General features: G+C 47.5%; 1 protein-coding gene across 33 annotated transcripts; it reads right to left on the bottom strand.

Annotated features, from left to right (window-relative positions):
- Positions 1-820: 820 nt before the first annotated feature.
- dtna (dystrobrevin, alpha) lies at positions 821-15,850 on the bottom strand. 33 transcript variants are annotated; one of them, XM_078099889.1, is made up of 23 exons: positions 15,413-15,743; positions 11,859-11,926; positions 11,433-11,513; positions 11,142-11,355; positions 10,946-11,031; positions 10,367-10,521; positions 10,169-10,274; positions 9,714-9,880; positions 9,392-9,516; positions 8,362-8,445; positions 8,146-8,214; positions 6,687-6,782; positions 5,925-6,003; positions 5,491-5,585; positions 4,523-4,636; positions 4,231-4,327; positions 3,444-3,467; positions 2,819-2,978; positions 2,649-2,738; positions 2,474-2,573; positions 2,259-2,373; positions 2,125-2,156; positions 821-1,895 (listed from the first exon to the last, which is right to left on the bottom strand). In XM_078099889.1, the coding sequence occupies exons 2-22, from the start codon at positions 11,923-11,925 to the stop codon at positions 2,139-2,141; spliced, it is 2,142 nt and encodes a 713-aa protein (XP_077956015.1). In that variant the 5' UTR covers position 11,926; positions 15,413-15,743; the 3' UTR covers positions 821-1,895; positions 2,125-2,138. The 33 variants fall into 33 exon arrangements, with proteins under 33 accessions (XP_077956015.1, XP_077956014.1, XP_077956020.1 ...); XM_078099888.1 differs by having other exon boundaries at positions 821-1,892; XM_078099894.1 differs by having other exon boundaries at positions 6,687-6,752.
- Positions 15,851-16,263: the final 413 nt, after the last annotated feature.

The raw sequence follows: 16,263 nt of genomic DNA, 5'->3' as shown, positions 1-16,263 counted from the left end.
CCTGGTGCGTTGATCTTTGGGAACATCCAGCAGCTCTCTGTCCTGTCGCTGCGTGTCACATCACTTTTCCCACATAAACGCAAATAAATGTAAGCTAATTAATATTTATTCAACACCATGTTGAAACGTTGATGAACCCACTATAAAGCCCTATATACCATTTTAGTATATGTACATTATTGGATCAGATGAACAGTGTGTATTTAAATTCAAAATTTCTAGTGCCTTGATGAGACAGCAAGTTAAACATGTATTTTAAAACAATGCTTCGTTCCCTCATTGGTCATCCAAAGAGTTTTCCCATCTTGAATAAACCTGAAGTTCAGCCCAGAGGCTTTCCTCATGTTTTAACACCAGGGAGCAGTCACGCACTTGATAAAAGACATACGATATTAGGACGAGGGCGAACAGACATAACACAGACCATATAAATAAAGCAAATACAACACCAAGGTGCCATTCAATTATGCAGAAACCTATTTATAGATGTTGTACCCATCTTACGAAACCTGTTTGTGGAAAGAATGGGCTTGTGTTTATATAAAAAATACAATAATGTCAATAATAATTAAGACTAACATTGGTTAGTTCATACTGCCTGAGCCTGAGAGCAATGTTCTCTCTCTGTGAGATTCAGTGCTAGATGGCTGCTTTTATGTTACCTCAGAAGGGTCAATGTGATGAATTATAGACAATCGGTTGAGGGCAGCCAACGGTTCATTTATGACAGATAATAAATGTGCACCGCCAAACTAAACCAATTCAAGTGTGCCGATCCAGAACGGAAATTGAAAGACAGAAAGAGTCCATGGACAGAAAATGTGATATTGTGTGAACACTTTATTATTGTGCATCACCACCATGCAGAAATCACTGCTTGCTAAAAAAAAAAAAATCAAACTATATTTCACACATTTTAGATTGGCTTTCCCAAAGTGACTGAGTGAAGTTCCACGCGCACTCAGGAAATACATCAAGAGTGTGCGTGTTTGGTGAGAGCCACAGATCGATGTGTGTGTGTGAGAGCAGTGACGCTAGCAAATGAAACGATGGCAAAGGAGCGAACCTTCATTTCATAAAACATTGATGTTACAATTCAACTCATCCATGTTGTCACTGTATCTTAAAACACTTTATATCAGAACCAATATGTATATTTAACTTAATAGACAGTGTACATGTTTGCAGACAAAATCCCTTCCCAGCATAAGATTTATTTAATTTGACCTTCTTTGTCAGGTAAAGACAACCAGCGCTGCTGCTTGTTTTGTTGTCAGCTACATGCTGCATTGACAGTTTGAATGAGCTCTGTTTTCCAATCTGCTAAGGCATGTGTGCATTATTACCACTAAGGTATCAAATAAAACAAGCAGATTTGATCGGGCTGCTCCAAAAAAATGCAAAAAAAACCCAACACAAAAGCAACTTGACAGCAACTGTAAGAAATGTAAGGACCAGTGGTTGTACATTTGTTAAATATTGCAAAATGTATCTTCTGTAACTTCAACTCCCACACAGGTTTATACTTTAAATCAGAAGACAAACAAGCACTTATGACCTGGTTCAATGTTTTCGGGAACATGGAAATTTGAAAGAATCGGATTAACCGTGTGGTTGTAAATTTGCTGGACAACTCATATAAGAAAAGGCAAAAAGAAGTCATGTGTTTCTTTCCATGGCACCTGTGGTGTAATAGACAGCTTGCGAATTAATCTCTTTACATTGGCTCACAGTACTACCTTAAAAATATACCTTTACATAAATGTATTCTCAAAGGTTGAATTCAGCCATTTATTCAATTTAAATTCTTCTCGTCGTCAGTGCTCGGTACCGTCGGCCCAGCGTCGCCTCGTCCAGTGTCTTCTACTATTGTTGCTTTTCATATTTCTCATCTGCTAATAAGCACATGGACATGTTACGAGTGCAATGCATCATATCACGGATAGACACGCGGATTAATGATGACTCGTGCTGGCAGGTGCTTCCTCAAGCTCAGGTTTAGTTAGAAATCAAGTCGGTAAAGAATGAAAAACACGTGGAGAACACTGTGATGACAACTCGCTAGAGTTAAAGTATACATAGCCGATGCATTTGATTGTTCTTTCAGACACTTGAACCACTCACCTGGACAAACTCCGTCACTGCCGCAGCGTCACCTGCAGCGCAACGCCAAAAAACACGCGCGGCCCAGTTAGCATTGTAGCCGAAAGCACGCTCCTCCCACCCACAGCCGCCCGCGCACGCCGCTCGGAACCCACCGTGCCGGCCTTGTCCGGTCCGCGCCGGCGCTCCGTCAGCTCCTCCAGCGCGAGCTCGCCCTCCAGCTGCCGCTCCAGGTCGCTCTCGAACCGGTCCTCCGCTGCGCTGGCACTCCTGTGACAGAGAACGGGGCGGTTCAGGGCGAGTCGCACGACTGGAGACCGGAGGCGTCGTGACAGAAGATGCTCTTCTTCAGTTGCACTTCAGGTGGTACCTCGATTTGTACGTGAAGAATGGATCTGAAGAGGGTTCGGAGAACAAGTCGGCACGTCCAAAATCGCAATCCGAGGTGCTCTCGGTCTCACTTCCCCCTTCTTTGAGAAAAACTCATTTAAAAAACAGCACAAAACCTCACAGAGCAAAACACAACTTTTCATCCATTCCTCTACCTGAATTGAGTTCTTTAACCAGCGACGACATCGTGTTGGTGATGGAGTCAGCAGCGATGAGTAGGTCGTTCCTCAAGTTCCTCCTGGGACCTTTGAAACAAGAAACGTATTTAGAAACCAGAACCGCAGCATCCATCCGTAACAAGCGCATGCCTCTGTGCCCGTGTTACCCAAAGCGAAGGCCTCCTGAACGTCCCCCCCCACGCCCATGAGCGAGTCCTGAGGCGCGTGAGTCGGAGTGGTGCCGGCGGAGTCCGAGTGGACGGGCGCGGGGATCTGCCGGCCGGCGCCGTGGCCGGGGGAAGAGCGCGGCGAGCCGGGGCCCTGAGTCTGCAACACAGATACCGCTTGAGAGTTTGCCTGTGCCAACCGCATCGAAAAGGAACCGAGCGTAGTCTGGATCAGAGGGTTTCCCATCAAAGCGAAGCTGCCACGCGCAACGGAAACAAATAGGGATGCCAGACACCAAAAAAACGCCACACTCGATTCAGACCAATAGGTGGTCTTATGTCAACCGTTCGTCCTAAATGTGCAAGAAACATCACACACATGCTAGAAATGTACAACATGTGGAGTCTTTAAGATGCATTTGTCATCATGTCTGCGTTTGTCAAAACCTCAACATGCTGTTAAAAGCAATTCCAGCTCTTCAACGGTCTGCTGAACGCCGTGCGTCTCCAAAATCTCACATACAAAGTTTTCACCCAACAGAAGCCGTTGGTTTTTACGTCAAAACATGCAATCGTTCTGAATCCAAGCGGGTAGTTTCAGCCCCTTTTTGCTCCACGCACTCACAGCGGGTTTCCGCTCCTCCTCCAGCTGAAAAAACACACAACAGTATTTTATGGCTCATGAAACGACGACCACATCACATTGAGAGAAAGTCCAATCAGTAATTTCTCCAGGATGCGGCAAGCATGTGGCTTCCTCATGCAAGTTTAATGGATTAACATTGATCCTTTCAGACTAATTAGATTGATCTGCTCCACGCTGAAGCCAGCTCAGCCAGCAGCTTTCAGGGACTCCTGTCTCAGTGTGGGGGGAAAGATATTCTCGCACCAAAGGTTATTGTCCCTGTGAGGTGTGGAGGAGCATAATCCCAAGTTCTTAAACCACCTCTCTGGACTCCCTGGAGGTAAATAGGGAGATCCTTTTACTGTACTCAGACGCACCTGACAGAAGGCACTTGTTGATAATCAAGAGCATTGGCAAAAAGACCCAAACACAACATTGGTCGTCTCCCGTCGCTCAAAAACACGCCTCATGCAGTTCAAGCCTGATATGATTTCAAACTTGACGCAGACGTCATGTCTCAAACACGTGAATGCTGTACCTCTATTTTGTACCGTTAATAACTGACACTACAGGTCTCCACGGAGCGCGACTACTAAAGATGTGCGGCCTCTTGTGGTGCTCACACGTTCCTCATCCTTAATGTGCAGAGCTGGAGAGCCCACACCTGGGAGACGCTGCAGTGAAAGTTACCTCCATCATCCCAGTGCAGTGGAGAATGTGTGTTCAGTGATCACGAAGGTGTCTGTTTTGCGCGTGCGAGTGGCGTGAAGGCACGTCGTCGGCGTACCTTGAGGAGCATCATTAGCTGCTCCAGCTGCACCATGAGTTCCCTGCGACTCTCCTGCAGAGCAGACATTCTATGTTCAAGCTCGTCTTTGCGCAGCCTGGAAGGAGGAAACAAGTCGCACGTCGTGATGATTCAATAATGTCACGTCGAAGACACACAGGCCGATGTTTGAGCATCTGCAGGCTCCACCATCTGGTGCTCATCACAGAATGTACGGCAACGTCCTGCAGCAGCCCGAGCCGAAGCGCCGGGGGGGGGGCGAATGCGCCGCATTGAGCAGAAGCGGAGCTACCTGAGAAGCCGAAGCTCGGCCAGTAGAGTCGGGTTCTGCTGACCCCGGTCAGGCGGCGGCTGGGAGGCCTCCTCGTGCTGAACGCGCAGACGCTGGATTTCCTGCAGGATTTCTCTGCGGGAGGAACAAACCGGGTCGCACAGGTCAGACGCGCTTTTTCAAAGCGGATGAACTCATTGAGGGTAAATCAGTTGTCCAACAAGAGTTGTTTTTGGCAAATTGAGGGCGCCAGAAACAATCTGTGGATAATCCATCACCTTACTTATAGCAAATATTAGTTTGTATCTGCCTGATGAGGTCCGATATTTACTCACTTTATGCTGTTTTTGGGGCATAAATTCCTGAGGGAAAGATCTTCTAAATGTTCCACTAAGTTGACCAGCTAGCGGTTAGATTGTGTGCGTCTGCAGCAGGTAGTGTACAGTTGTTTTTTTCAGAATCCCGGAGTACACATGTTACATGGTCGACCTCGGCTGCGCTCTCTATTCACCAGTGTGACCGTGAGCCCATCAAGGAGCTGCAGTCGGGTGATGGTTCTCTGCAGGTTTGTTAACCACGTGTAGAAACAGTCACATTGTTTGTATTAAAAAAGTATTAATTATAGCTGCAGCATATATGCACTTGATCACTGTTGCCTGTAATTGGACTTTTTTCTCCCCTTTGGTATCATTATTCAACATTACTTATCGCTGTCATATTAATGTTAAACTTGCTTTTTATTTGTTTTGTATAATTTTAAATTTTCCACTGTGCGTAAAATATTTTATATAAATAAATTGCTATATTCTTCAGTCTTAAACTTCATATAAATGGTTTTATTTACACGTTTATAGCAATAATAGCAGTTGTTGGTAATGCATGAGCTTTGAGTGTATTTTGTCAGACCAGGACGCTTTATCCTCTCGGGGAATCTCTTGAGCAAAAGCAACAGAGGACCGAAAAGCATCACCGAAGCAGTCATCCCTGACCTGTTTTTGCTCTCCAGCTCGGCGATGAGCTGCCTCTGCTGCGTGTTGGCATCCAGCGAGCACGGCAGGTCCGTGGGGATCCGCTGCTGTTGAGCCTGTTGGTGAAGCCGAGCGAGAGACATCACGCCAAGTGGCTTTTTTACCGCGGCACGATGTCATCCATCGACCTTATCTCACGGGGGGAGGAGGCGATCAAACAGGCAAGACACCGGCCGTCTATCAAGACCCGATCCGAGCATAAACAGGTGTGGAAGGTCTGGTTAGAAATGATCACCGCCCGTAAAACCCCTTCGCCATCTTCCCAATGAAAGGAAACGAACTCCTCGCAGCTTGCGGCGCACGTTAAAACCCCCACGAAGGACAGACTTTGGGCTGCGGACACCGACGACAGATGCCAAGGTGTGGCCGGGCAATAAATACGGCGTATGTCTCACCGCGGCGTCGGCGGCCAGTCGAGCAGCGTAGCGGGCGATGAGGCTGTGCTCCTCATCTTGATGGGTACCCTCCAGCAAACTGGTGAAGGGGGGAAAGCCACCACGCGACATGGTTAGTACGCCGCTACGCATAAATCAACCGTGCACGGAGGAAAAGGAAATACATAAAAAAAGTTTAGTTTGTTTGGATAGTCAGGTTAGTTCTTAGCGAGGCGGAGCGGACGGAATCAGCTACCGAGAGCCACCATGCTAGACGAGCCTGAAACCACCATCACACACACACACACACACACACACACACACACACACACACACACACACACACACACACACACACACACACACACACACACACACACACACACACAAAAAATGTCATCCTTCAAGTGGTAAAATAAAACCCAACTCAGCTTGCACAGATTTAGTGGTTCACAACAAACTCATTTTAGACTAAAGAGGTCAAACCTGAGCAGCAGCTAAAGGTTTTTTAAGTATTTGGTACCAGGTAAGTAACTGACACATTTTTGCCCTTTTTCTTTTGCATATTTCAGTCAGAAACCATGATAGAAAACTAACATAATAAGGGTAATAAAGGTTTCACTTTGATCAAAATAAACTCCGATACAAATAGGTCAGACAGATAGGTCAAACAGTGTGAGTTTGAGATGACTGGTGTGTAAACGTGGCGGCATGCAGCGTTAGCGCCGGAACACACTCACAATGAGGTTAGGCCCGGGGACAAACCACGCCGCACAAACTAACCATGTTTTGTGGTCGTTTTGGAGGAGATTCACATAGAGGCCAATGAGAGCGTGTTCGTCTGCAAGCCTATCGGCAACATCAAGGTTGTAGTTCAACCTGCAGCGGCGCAAGGTTTCACAAAACACACAACGTGACAATAGAGGGGAAAGGGCGAGGGGGCAGAGGGGGCGAGCGGCTGAAAAGCAGCCGTTCACGGGCGACCGGAGAGAAACAAGGCCGTGTTATGTTGGAGGGAGACTCCAGTGACGAAGGCGAGGAGACGGGTTTAGGATGTGCCAAAGCAAAGAAAAGCTCCACGAGCTGCGCGTTTACATGCATCAATCGCTCGGCGCTTTGTTATTAAAACTATGGAAAGTTATTTAGAAGTAAAACAGTCTGCCACTCAAACATGTCCAGCGTGCTTTGCGATGTAGCTCCTTTATTTCTAAGAGGCTTCCCGTCTGCATCACAAACTCCTTCAGCAACCGTCTCTGGAAGGTCGATGCAGAATTAACGAAGAGCAACATCGCCGATTCATCAGAAGAAATGTAAAACAAATGTATGAATTGTCTATTATTTTTAGCATTAGGCTAAACCGTTTTAATTATTAACTTTAGCTTTCTTTCTAATTTTCTCAAGTGGCTAAATCGATTTAAAAAAACAGCGTCTACTGCAAATTGACCTCCTGATGAAAGCTGCACCACATGCTACTAGAAAGATAACGACAATCAATAAAGGATGTAAAGGTAAACTGCGGGTTTAAACCTATGAGCGACTTTCACAGCATACGCACACAATCAACCCATTTTCAATATATCCTGTTGCATTGTAGGAAGTGTAGCCTTCACGTTTTGGAAGTGCACCAAATGGAAACTCTCGCCATGGAGTCTCGGAACGTATTCTCAGCCGTTAGTTGAGCAGAAGTTAGCCGGTCAAGCTTCAAAGGGCACATCGACCGCATCATACGGCCTCTGTGCAGACAGTGACCACAATGTCAGATGCTCCGATATGCACAATGAGCTGAGAACGCTCACTCATCATAAGAACGAGCTATGAAAGGAACCAGTGTTCCCTTAAAGAAACACCGTCCCCGTCGAGTGCAGCTGCAGAGGAGCTCAAAGGCCTTTTACTGAAAGAAAATCACATTAAGATAAAAATATACAAAAATAATGTCAATAGCAACTGAAACAGGTTTTGATTTCTTAACAAAACTGTTTTACAGCTTCAACAAAGTGGATGACGAAGGAAAGACGCTTGCATTCCAAAAGCAGCGGTTTCCCACAACGTTTGTGATAGATACGTTTGTAGACATATGATATCTTTATGGCGCATTCTTCCTCCAGCATTTCTTTAAAAAGCCCCTCAAGTACAACGATGTAAACCCTTCGCTGCCGTTTATGCCCCGTGGTGATTATCTGGATTAGTCTACTCGTGCATTTAGGCTGCAGCACCGTCTCACGTTCACACCTGGGTCACTTACCCTCTCCCTTTGAACAGATGTGGAGCCGCCCGAGTCAACGGCTTTCTTTGCTCAACGTCATTATTCTTGCTGCAATAAAAGCCATTTACATCCAGCACAAAGAACCACACAGAAAGAAAAAAAACAAAAAACAGAAGGAGCTCGATGACACACAAATGTTCCCGCGTGCGCATTAGTTTGGAAAACAAGGACGAGCGGAGGCAGGCGTGTACTCACTTCTTGGTGGAGTAAGGGTTCCCCGATGTGGGCATGGAGTGGGAGAGCGAGTAGTCATTGGCGACGTTCACGGGTCTCGGGGGCCTGAACGGAAAGTCAAACGTAGATTAAACAGACACAACTTTTGTTTGCGTGTGCGGGAGTGTTGACGGTAGACTCTGCATACATCACATCACCACGACACAGTCACAGAGGGTCGGTTAAGCAGGGTTTGTGCTCAATGAAAACATGCAACGAGAGGGGGAATGGATCCGTGGATCGACACACACACAGACTGAGGCTCTACTCTGGATGCGACACAAAACAAAGGATTCAGATCTACGGGTCACAAAAAAGGTACGGACACATTTTACGACGTGTTGAGTAGGCAAAGCAAAGCAAACTCACCACGTATCTCTGAGGAAGGGACAGAACAGAAAACATGTTCATCACAACCAGCCCAGCAGTGCAAATATGTTAAATGTAGAAAGAGTTTTCAATAAGTTTACTGAAATAGGAAAATAATTAATCGAGGACTATTTCGCCCAAACGCAATTGGCACTGTTTATAATAACGACGTGTTTCATCTTAAAAATCCAGTAACTGTCAGGCTCAGTTGGACCAAACTTCAATAACCTGAATCCTGTTGGATTAAACTATTATCCTGTGAAATGCATCTTAAACGTGAGGCTGAGGGAATAAACGCACAAACAGATGTTCACTCCAGGAGTGGCCTTACTGCGTGTAACTATACCTGCCTTTAATAAACAGCACCCGATTGGTATTCAGCCAGCGCTTGTGGAGTCTGTGACGTTATCTTTACACCACTCAAAACATCAAAGTCGAGGGACGGGGAGCAGCGGTGTTGCAGATCACAATCATTCCCAGGGTTATAATTAAGCCCCATTCATCAACTGACCCACGAGACTGACTGGATTCACTCCAGACTTCGAGGCAGCGAAAAGGCCAACTATCAGCTGAGGGATGAAATCAAACGTTGGGGAGAAATGCGCGTCCGGCAGTCCGGGGGAGAGAAAGCGGTTGAACTTACACAACGTGAGCCAGGTTGAGAGGCTTGTCTGGCATGTCGGGAAACATGGGGTGAAGAGGCTCTCTGCTGGAGGCGCAGCTCAGGGATTTACTCAGCGCGTGGGATAACTTCTTAGCGGGGGATTTCTGGGTGAAACACATAAGCAACGGGAAAATCCTGAAAACGCGGGCGAGTTAACTCGCTCTCTCTCTCTCCAAAACACGTGGCGTCGTCACCGTCCCCCTGCATGCGGCGTTCAGCATCCTCACATCGCATGTGGCCCAACCACGCCTCCCTCAGCCCGCCCCTTTTCTCCTCCTCCTCCTCCTCCTCCTCCACTTACCCATGACGTATACTCCTTCATTTGGTGCTGGTTGCTATGGGAACCGCTGGCATGGCCCCTCCAGAAGCAGTCCTGACAGAGCTGGTAATTATGACATTGCTGGCAGCGGTAGCGGAAGCCCATCATGCTCTCGGTACGGCAGTGGGAGCACTCGACCGGGTGAAAGACTGTGGGGGGGGGAGCGGGGGAGGGAGGGAGGGTGCGCAGATGGACAAACACATGCACACAAGCAGATGTGATTGTAAAGAGAAGAGGATTAATTTTCACTCATTTTATAGGACAGATGTGCTGTGTATGTGTGTAAACATGTGACTGTGTCTCTACTGCTCAGGAGGTGCTGATGATGTGTGCATGGCAATTACACACACACACACTCAATGAAGGGTGACTCAAGATTGTGGTGCAAAACTTTACGCCCCCCCCCCCGGGTCTAAATATTCGGCGCGGCGGCGTACCGTTCTCGACGTTGGCGAGCCGATGCATGAGCGGCAGCCACACCAGACACTGAGGGGACGGGTCCGACATCAGCGTATCGAGGAATGTGTTGAGGGACACCTTTTTCTGTTGAAAGGCACAGAGGAGAGTGAGGTGAAATCATGACCCCCCCCCCCCTCCCGGGACGTCAATGCTCACATAATCAGCGAACCCCTCACCTGCTGCGGGAAGCACGTTCGCGCGGCTTGTTCGGTGTAGCCGAACGACGGCCCCTCGAAAACCGCCATGGGTAATTTGAGCACCTCCCTTAGAAATTGGTCGAACTGCGAGTGGACCATCGTTCCTGCAGAATCGGATATCTGGGAAAAAATATCTGGAAACAAGGCAGGCAGACATTACACAAATTAATTAAGCTAATTGTCGGTTGCCACCACAGTTGGCTAATTACAGCAAACACAAGACAATTATCCCACTTATTTGGGAAAACAAATCAGAGTGAATCAATTTTTATTATACACCAGCAACACAGCCCTCCTCTTTTTCCCTTCACGGGCCATTGCGACTGCTCCCACGGATTTTGTAGATTATGTAATAAACCCGATCCTTTGTATAATGAATAATGACTTCTTCAGCCAGTGCTGCTTCTTCCTTTACGGAGGCTAAGCAGAGATATAGTAAATACAGACATTAATAGTGTTTGGAAATTTCAAGGCGGGTATATTAAAAAAATAACGTTATAGGAAAAATTAAATTTCTCACAATTAAAAAGTAAAATGAGTATTTGCTGTGTTGCTTACATCTCAATTTATCCAGGATTTTCCCTCCACAAATGGTTCCCAGCGCCATCTTCACAACAAAGACAGACATCTTTCCCTGGCCTTCCCTGAAAAGGAGAGCAGAGACATTCTCGAGGATCCTCACATCGCGTCAGCACAACTACACGAGAACACAACCAGCCGCCGACGCGGCGCGTCACGCGACCCCGCCACTCACGGGTTATAGGACGCCAGCAGGAAGTTGAGCAGCAGGCCGGCGGACTGTTCCACCGCGATCTGGTGCGTGGTGGGCATGCGCTTGTTGAGCTGGTAGAAGATGGTGGACAGCACCGCTTCCAGACGAGCCGCGGGGAGCTCGTCGCCGAGGTCCATGGCGTTGACGCCGTTCTCTCGGAAAGCCTCGATCACGTTCCAAATGTCGACCAGGTGCACTGGACGCGGGAGAAACGGAGCGTTGGCGTTTGGATTGGCGCGGGAGGGCTTTGGGAGTGCACCGCGTCGTACTCACGGTTGCATTTCTTCTGCACAAATCGCAGCTTGCAGGCCGTCCTGTACGTCGACAGTCGTATGGAGTCCAGATCTTGAGCCCCTGAAGAATAAATTACTCGTTATCAGATAACATCGGAACATCGATGCTAGTTCATAAATCTTTTGGAGCACTGGAGGGAAAGTGTGTGCAGGCTCAGACATGTTCAATATCAAATGAATAAAACCACACTGGTGGATTGGAAAAAATAGTGAGATTATGTAAATTTTGGACCTATGAAAATACTCTATTTCACTTTATTTATTTATCGAACGCTGAACAACGTGTGTTTAAAATCTATCGGGTGGAACCGAGAAAGCCACAGAGAGGAATTTGCCATTTTCATGTTCAGCGAGTTAAACAGAAGACACACATAGATCACGCCGGGCCGCGGCCCTCAACACTTACTCATCTCCACCAACAGTTGCCTTCGATCTGCCATGTTGTCACCGCGCTGCCCAAAGTCTTCAATCATTCTGGTGAAGAGGAGAGAAAGTAATGTCAGAGCCGGTGTGCGTCCACAAACACCCGTCCTATAAAAGCCGCCGTGCTGACCTGACATTTTCAGCCGCGTCTCGAAACATTTGTTTATCAGCGTGTGTCGTGACTTTATGACTCCCTGTTTAAACTGTAGTAACATTAAGCCCGTTTGACAACACGGAGCCACATCATTTCACTTTAAATGCCTGAGACGCTCGAGGCACCCAAGGGCTCCGAGATCACTGGTAACTAAGCCTCACACCCTCAGTTACCGTTGCCAAGCTCTGCTCTTGCTCAGCGGTTCACAGGGACAAGAGATACGGATTCCCCCCCTCGAGAGTCCACAGCGGTTTAAGAAACAGTGGGTCCAGAGTTTCACTCGAACTCAAAATGTGCGCTTGGCTGCTACGCGCGTTACCGTGATGGGCCGAAGCTCAAGCCGCGTGTTGCAGGCCATAAAGTCAGCTCCCTCAGGCGGAGACGTGAAAGTCACAGCGGTGAGCTCGGTATCAACCAACCAGATAAAACACTCATCTCGTTGACTGCTGGTAACAGAGTGTTCAAGGCCGTTAGCATTAGTTACGTTAGCTTCACATGCTAACAGACACGGTAACAGGCCTCCAAGCCCTTCAATCATCTGACTATTTCCTACGTGCGTCGCTTCGATTCGTGAAGAAATCCGAAGGTGGACGGGCCGGCTGTGCTTACTTATGGTTGCTTAGCTACCAATGGGTAATCAATGTGTGGCTGGGGGAGGGGAGTTCAAGGATCAATCGAATTTGCAAATCCGTTTGTGGTTATCTAATCGCTTGCACATTTGCTGAGCGGCATCCGAAGCTAAACAAGAAGTGGAAGGATGTGAACACCTGCAGAAGCACCAGATCTTCAGCAGCTGCCTCACGCTCGTACCCGGAATTCCAATCTAGCTTGAAATATTAAGGCCGTGGGCATTTTCATGCTTAATTAAATGGCCAAAAAAAACATAATTATAAATACCAACGGGGGAGGTGGGACAACAGAGGAGCACGGCTCATTTTGCCCTCAGGCAAAGCAGTTTATTCCGGCAGTGGTAAACACACACTGACCTCAATTTCTACATCAATGTAACAAGTGCAAAATAAACAAAGCACACTACGGTGCAGAGATCCGATTGAGGGGACTGGAGGGGGGGGCGTAAGTAAGACAAGGACGAGACTTTCAAAGGGGCAGCGCAGCAGAGAGAATGCTCACACCATGCCTCGCTGCACACCGTCTGAGGCAATCTAATACAGCTAGTCATGTGGTCTGTTGCCATGGCAGCAAAGATCCCAGCCACTCTATTCATAAAAACATAGTACGAGGAGAGTGCACCCCCCCCCCCTCGCAAACTACACATCACACTGAAGACAAGCAGAGTCTGCAGACAAAAGTTTGCACTTGTAAATTTCTTGTTCGGGGTGAACGCTTTCAGCGAGACGATCGTTATCTCGAGTTACTTCTGACAATAATTGAAATGTCACGCCGCAATTTCCACGGTGTGGAAATTGGAGCGAGCAACAGTAGACTTTTGTTTTTCCGGCCGGTTTAGGCGGTGAATTGCGGCGCTCGAGGAATCTTTGAAATGCAGATTAAGAGGGAAGGGATTAAACCACGCTGGAAGTGCAGAAACAAGTATATTGGTTATTTCAGGAAATCACTCAGCAAAAGCCTGAGTGCTGCAAAATACATATATAATAACTGGTTATCAACGACACGTTATTATGACAAAGCAGAGCAGATAATCCATATTAGCATTGTTGTAAATGACAACCCTGTGTTAACACATGAATAATAAATGAAGGTTCCATCAGTTAAAACAAGGTCATGACAACAGCGGACAACTACTCAGGATGTAAACAATCTTGGAAGCAGAAGAAATCCCGTCTCTCACACAGCGAGTGGACGTGGAAGTCTACAGACAGACACCATTTCATAAATGAACATTGATATCGTTCTCTCTCTCGTGACCTCCTGTGCTCTGCTTTCACTCACGGAAATAACCGAGATTGATACGATCTATTGGAGCCGATATTAAACCAGCACAGCCAACACAAAGTCTGCGGCGGCGAGGTGGCGGGATATCAAGATGATCAACATACCTCTCATAAAGCACCATGGTTGTTATTGCAAAGCCCGGTCCTCCTCCGAGAAAACAATCGTCTGCAACACAGACTGCTTTCTGAAAAAGCAGATTTTACCCACATGGACGAGTAGTGGGATGTCTGAAACCAGAAACTTGTCAGCCAGGAGCCCGGCCGCGCTGCCTCTATCTTTAACTCCAAATGAGAAGGCTCCACATTCTTTGCTGGCTCTCTGGTTGCAGACCCCCGAACCCTCATTCCTGGCACGTGCCCAGCAAACATCGGCAGCAGGAGACTAATAACTGCCCTTAAAAAGAAGAAAATCCCCGCGTGCCGTCCACATTGGAGCGCCGCCGCCGAGGGACCCGCAGGAACGACTCCATCTGTAACGCTGCACCGACTTTAACATTGGACTGCGAGGCCTCTTAGGTCGGTTATTTACATTACCAGCGCTAATCAAGGTTTCCCAGACACAAGCAGTTGCTTGAGTCTGTGTTTGGCGGCACGCCGCAGCTGTCACCGGTGATTGGCCAGAGTTATTTTTACATCACAAGACTGGCATCCGAATTCCATCCCCGGAGAGGAATAAGAAAAAGATGAAATAAGTTTAAAAAAAAAGAAAGCTGTGCGATGGACTTCAGGTCAACCGGCTGGAGCTGGGAGGTGTTGTGCGTTTGTGTTGTGGTGAATACTGTGTAGGTAGCGTGTCTGGATGTCCCTCCGCTCTCTGCCGCCCGCTGATCATCACCATGGTTTCAGCTGCAAAAAGGCCAAAACCTCAGCTCTTAAATGACAGAGCAGCTACAAATTCAGGTTGTTTTTGTGTAAAGCTCTTTGCACTCAACGCAAAAGTTTCAAAGTATCAGAAATAGAAATTTCTCTGTGCTGACGTGATTTGACAGGATACATTTCGCATTCTGATCACGAGCTTTAAAGAGCTGTGCTTTTGGGCGCGCACGCACACGCACACACACACACACACACACACACACACACACACACACACACACACACACACACACACACACACACACGTTAGGACAACTTTGATTCCACCATAGAATAAAACAGGGCAGCGAGAATGGCAACAGGCACCGTGCGGTGGATCCTCAGCCCGCGCGTCACCTGTCACACCTGAGACACCTGTGTGGAGCCCTCGCGACACAAAGCTCGCATTGTTACACAAACATCATCCCGCACACGCGACACCTGTCTAATGTTTTGCGTTTTATTCTCGCACACCGTTGTTGTTGTTATTATTATCATTATTTTGTTTCCAATCGCTGAAACTTGAAACTCAAAGTAGGTTACGGTCTCTCCTCCGCCAGCAGCTGCAGACTTTTTGTTGTTGTTGTTGTTGTTGTTGTTTTACACGAGACTTACCACGATGTGCTTCGACCTCGCGACGCCGATGCATCTGTTGGGTTTGTTCCGTTCGATCCCATCCGTCCGGCGCGGGTCGCGGGTCCCGCGCTGCGGTCAGCGGCGCTCCGCGGTCGGCTGCTGCATCTCTGCGCGAGGCGGGCCGATCCGGAGCCGCTTCCTCCGCGCGGACCGGCTCTCGTCGTGTGGAAATTTCCGGGCAGCGCAGCACTGCCGGCGGAGGGGCGGGATGGGGGGGCAGCGCTAACGGCGCGGCGTGTGGCCTCCGCGATGACGTAACGCACAAGCTCCTCTCTTCGCGTCAGTGTGCCGCGGCCGGCGGATGCTGCGAAAAAGAGTTTGACGCGATGAAAGGGACAGATAGGAGGTATAAGTGTGTACGCGGGTTTACTGCGCGTGGACGTGAACACATTTCTGTTAATTCGCCTTTTTTTCCTCTTTTTTTTTTATAGCTATGGGAAGATGACGTCATCGAGACGCGAGTTGTTCGATACCCGAACAAAAATAATAACAGACATCGCAATTGCTGTAGAATGAAGAGCATTAAAGAGAAACTGATTTCTTGTAGTTGAAAAAAATCCGAGTAACTGAATACATTCCTAAATGTTTTGAATGTATTTTTTAGGATTGAGGGAGGTAAAGTAATATGACAGTAAATGAAAACAATCAAGGTATGTAGAGGTTTTGCAACCAGAAATATAAAAAGATAAATATCCATGTTGGATTGTATGATTTTGGCTGTTTTGGGAGTTTCAGATGCACGAATGTTCCATTTTGCTCAAGAAACGTACAAATTATGTGATTCATTTATAGGAGTAGCGCTGTTCCAAATATAGACGACCGCTTACTCC

This window comes from Gasterosteus aculeatus, chromosome 3 (genome assembly GCF_964276395.1).
Source record: "Gasterosteus aculeatus chromosome 3, fGasAcu3.hap1.1, whole genome shotgun sequence".
Taxonomy (NCBI): domain Eukaryota; kingdom Metazoa; phylum Chordata; class Actinopteri; order Perciformes; family Gasterosteidae; genus Gasterosteus; species Gasterosteus aculeatus.
This window is presented reverse-complemented; position numbering and strand designations above follow the sequence as displayed.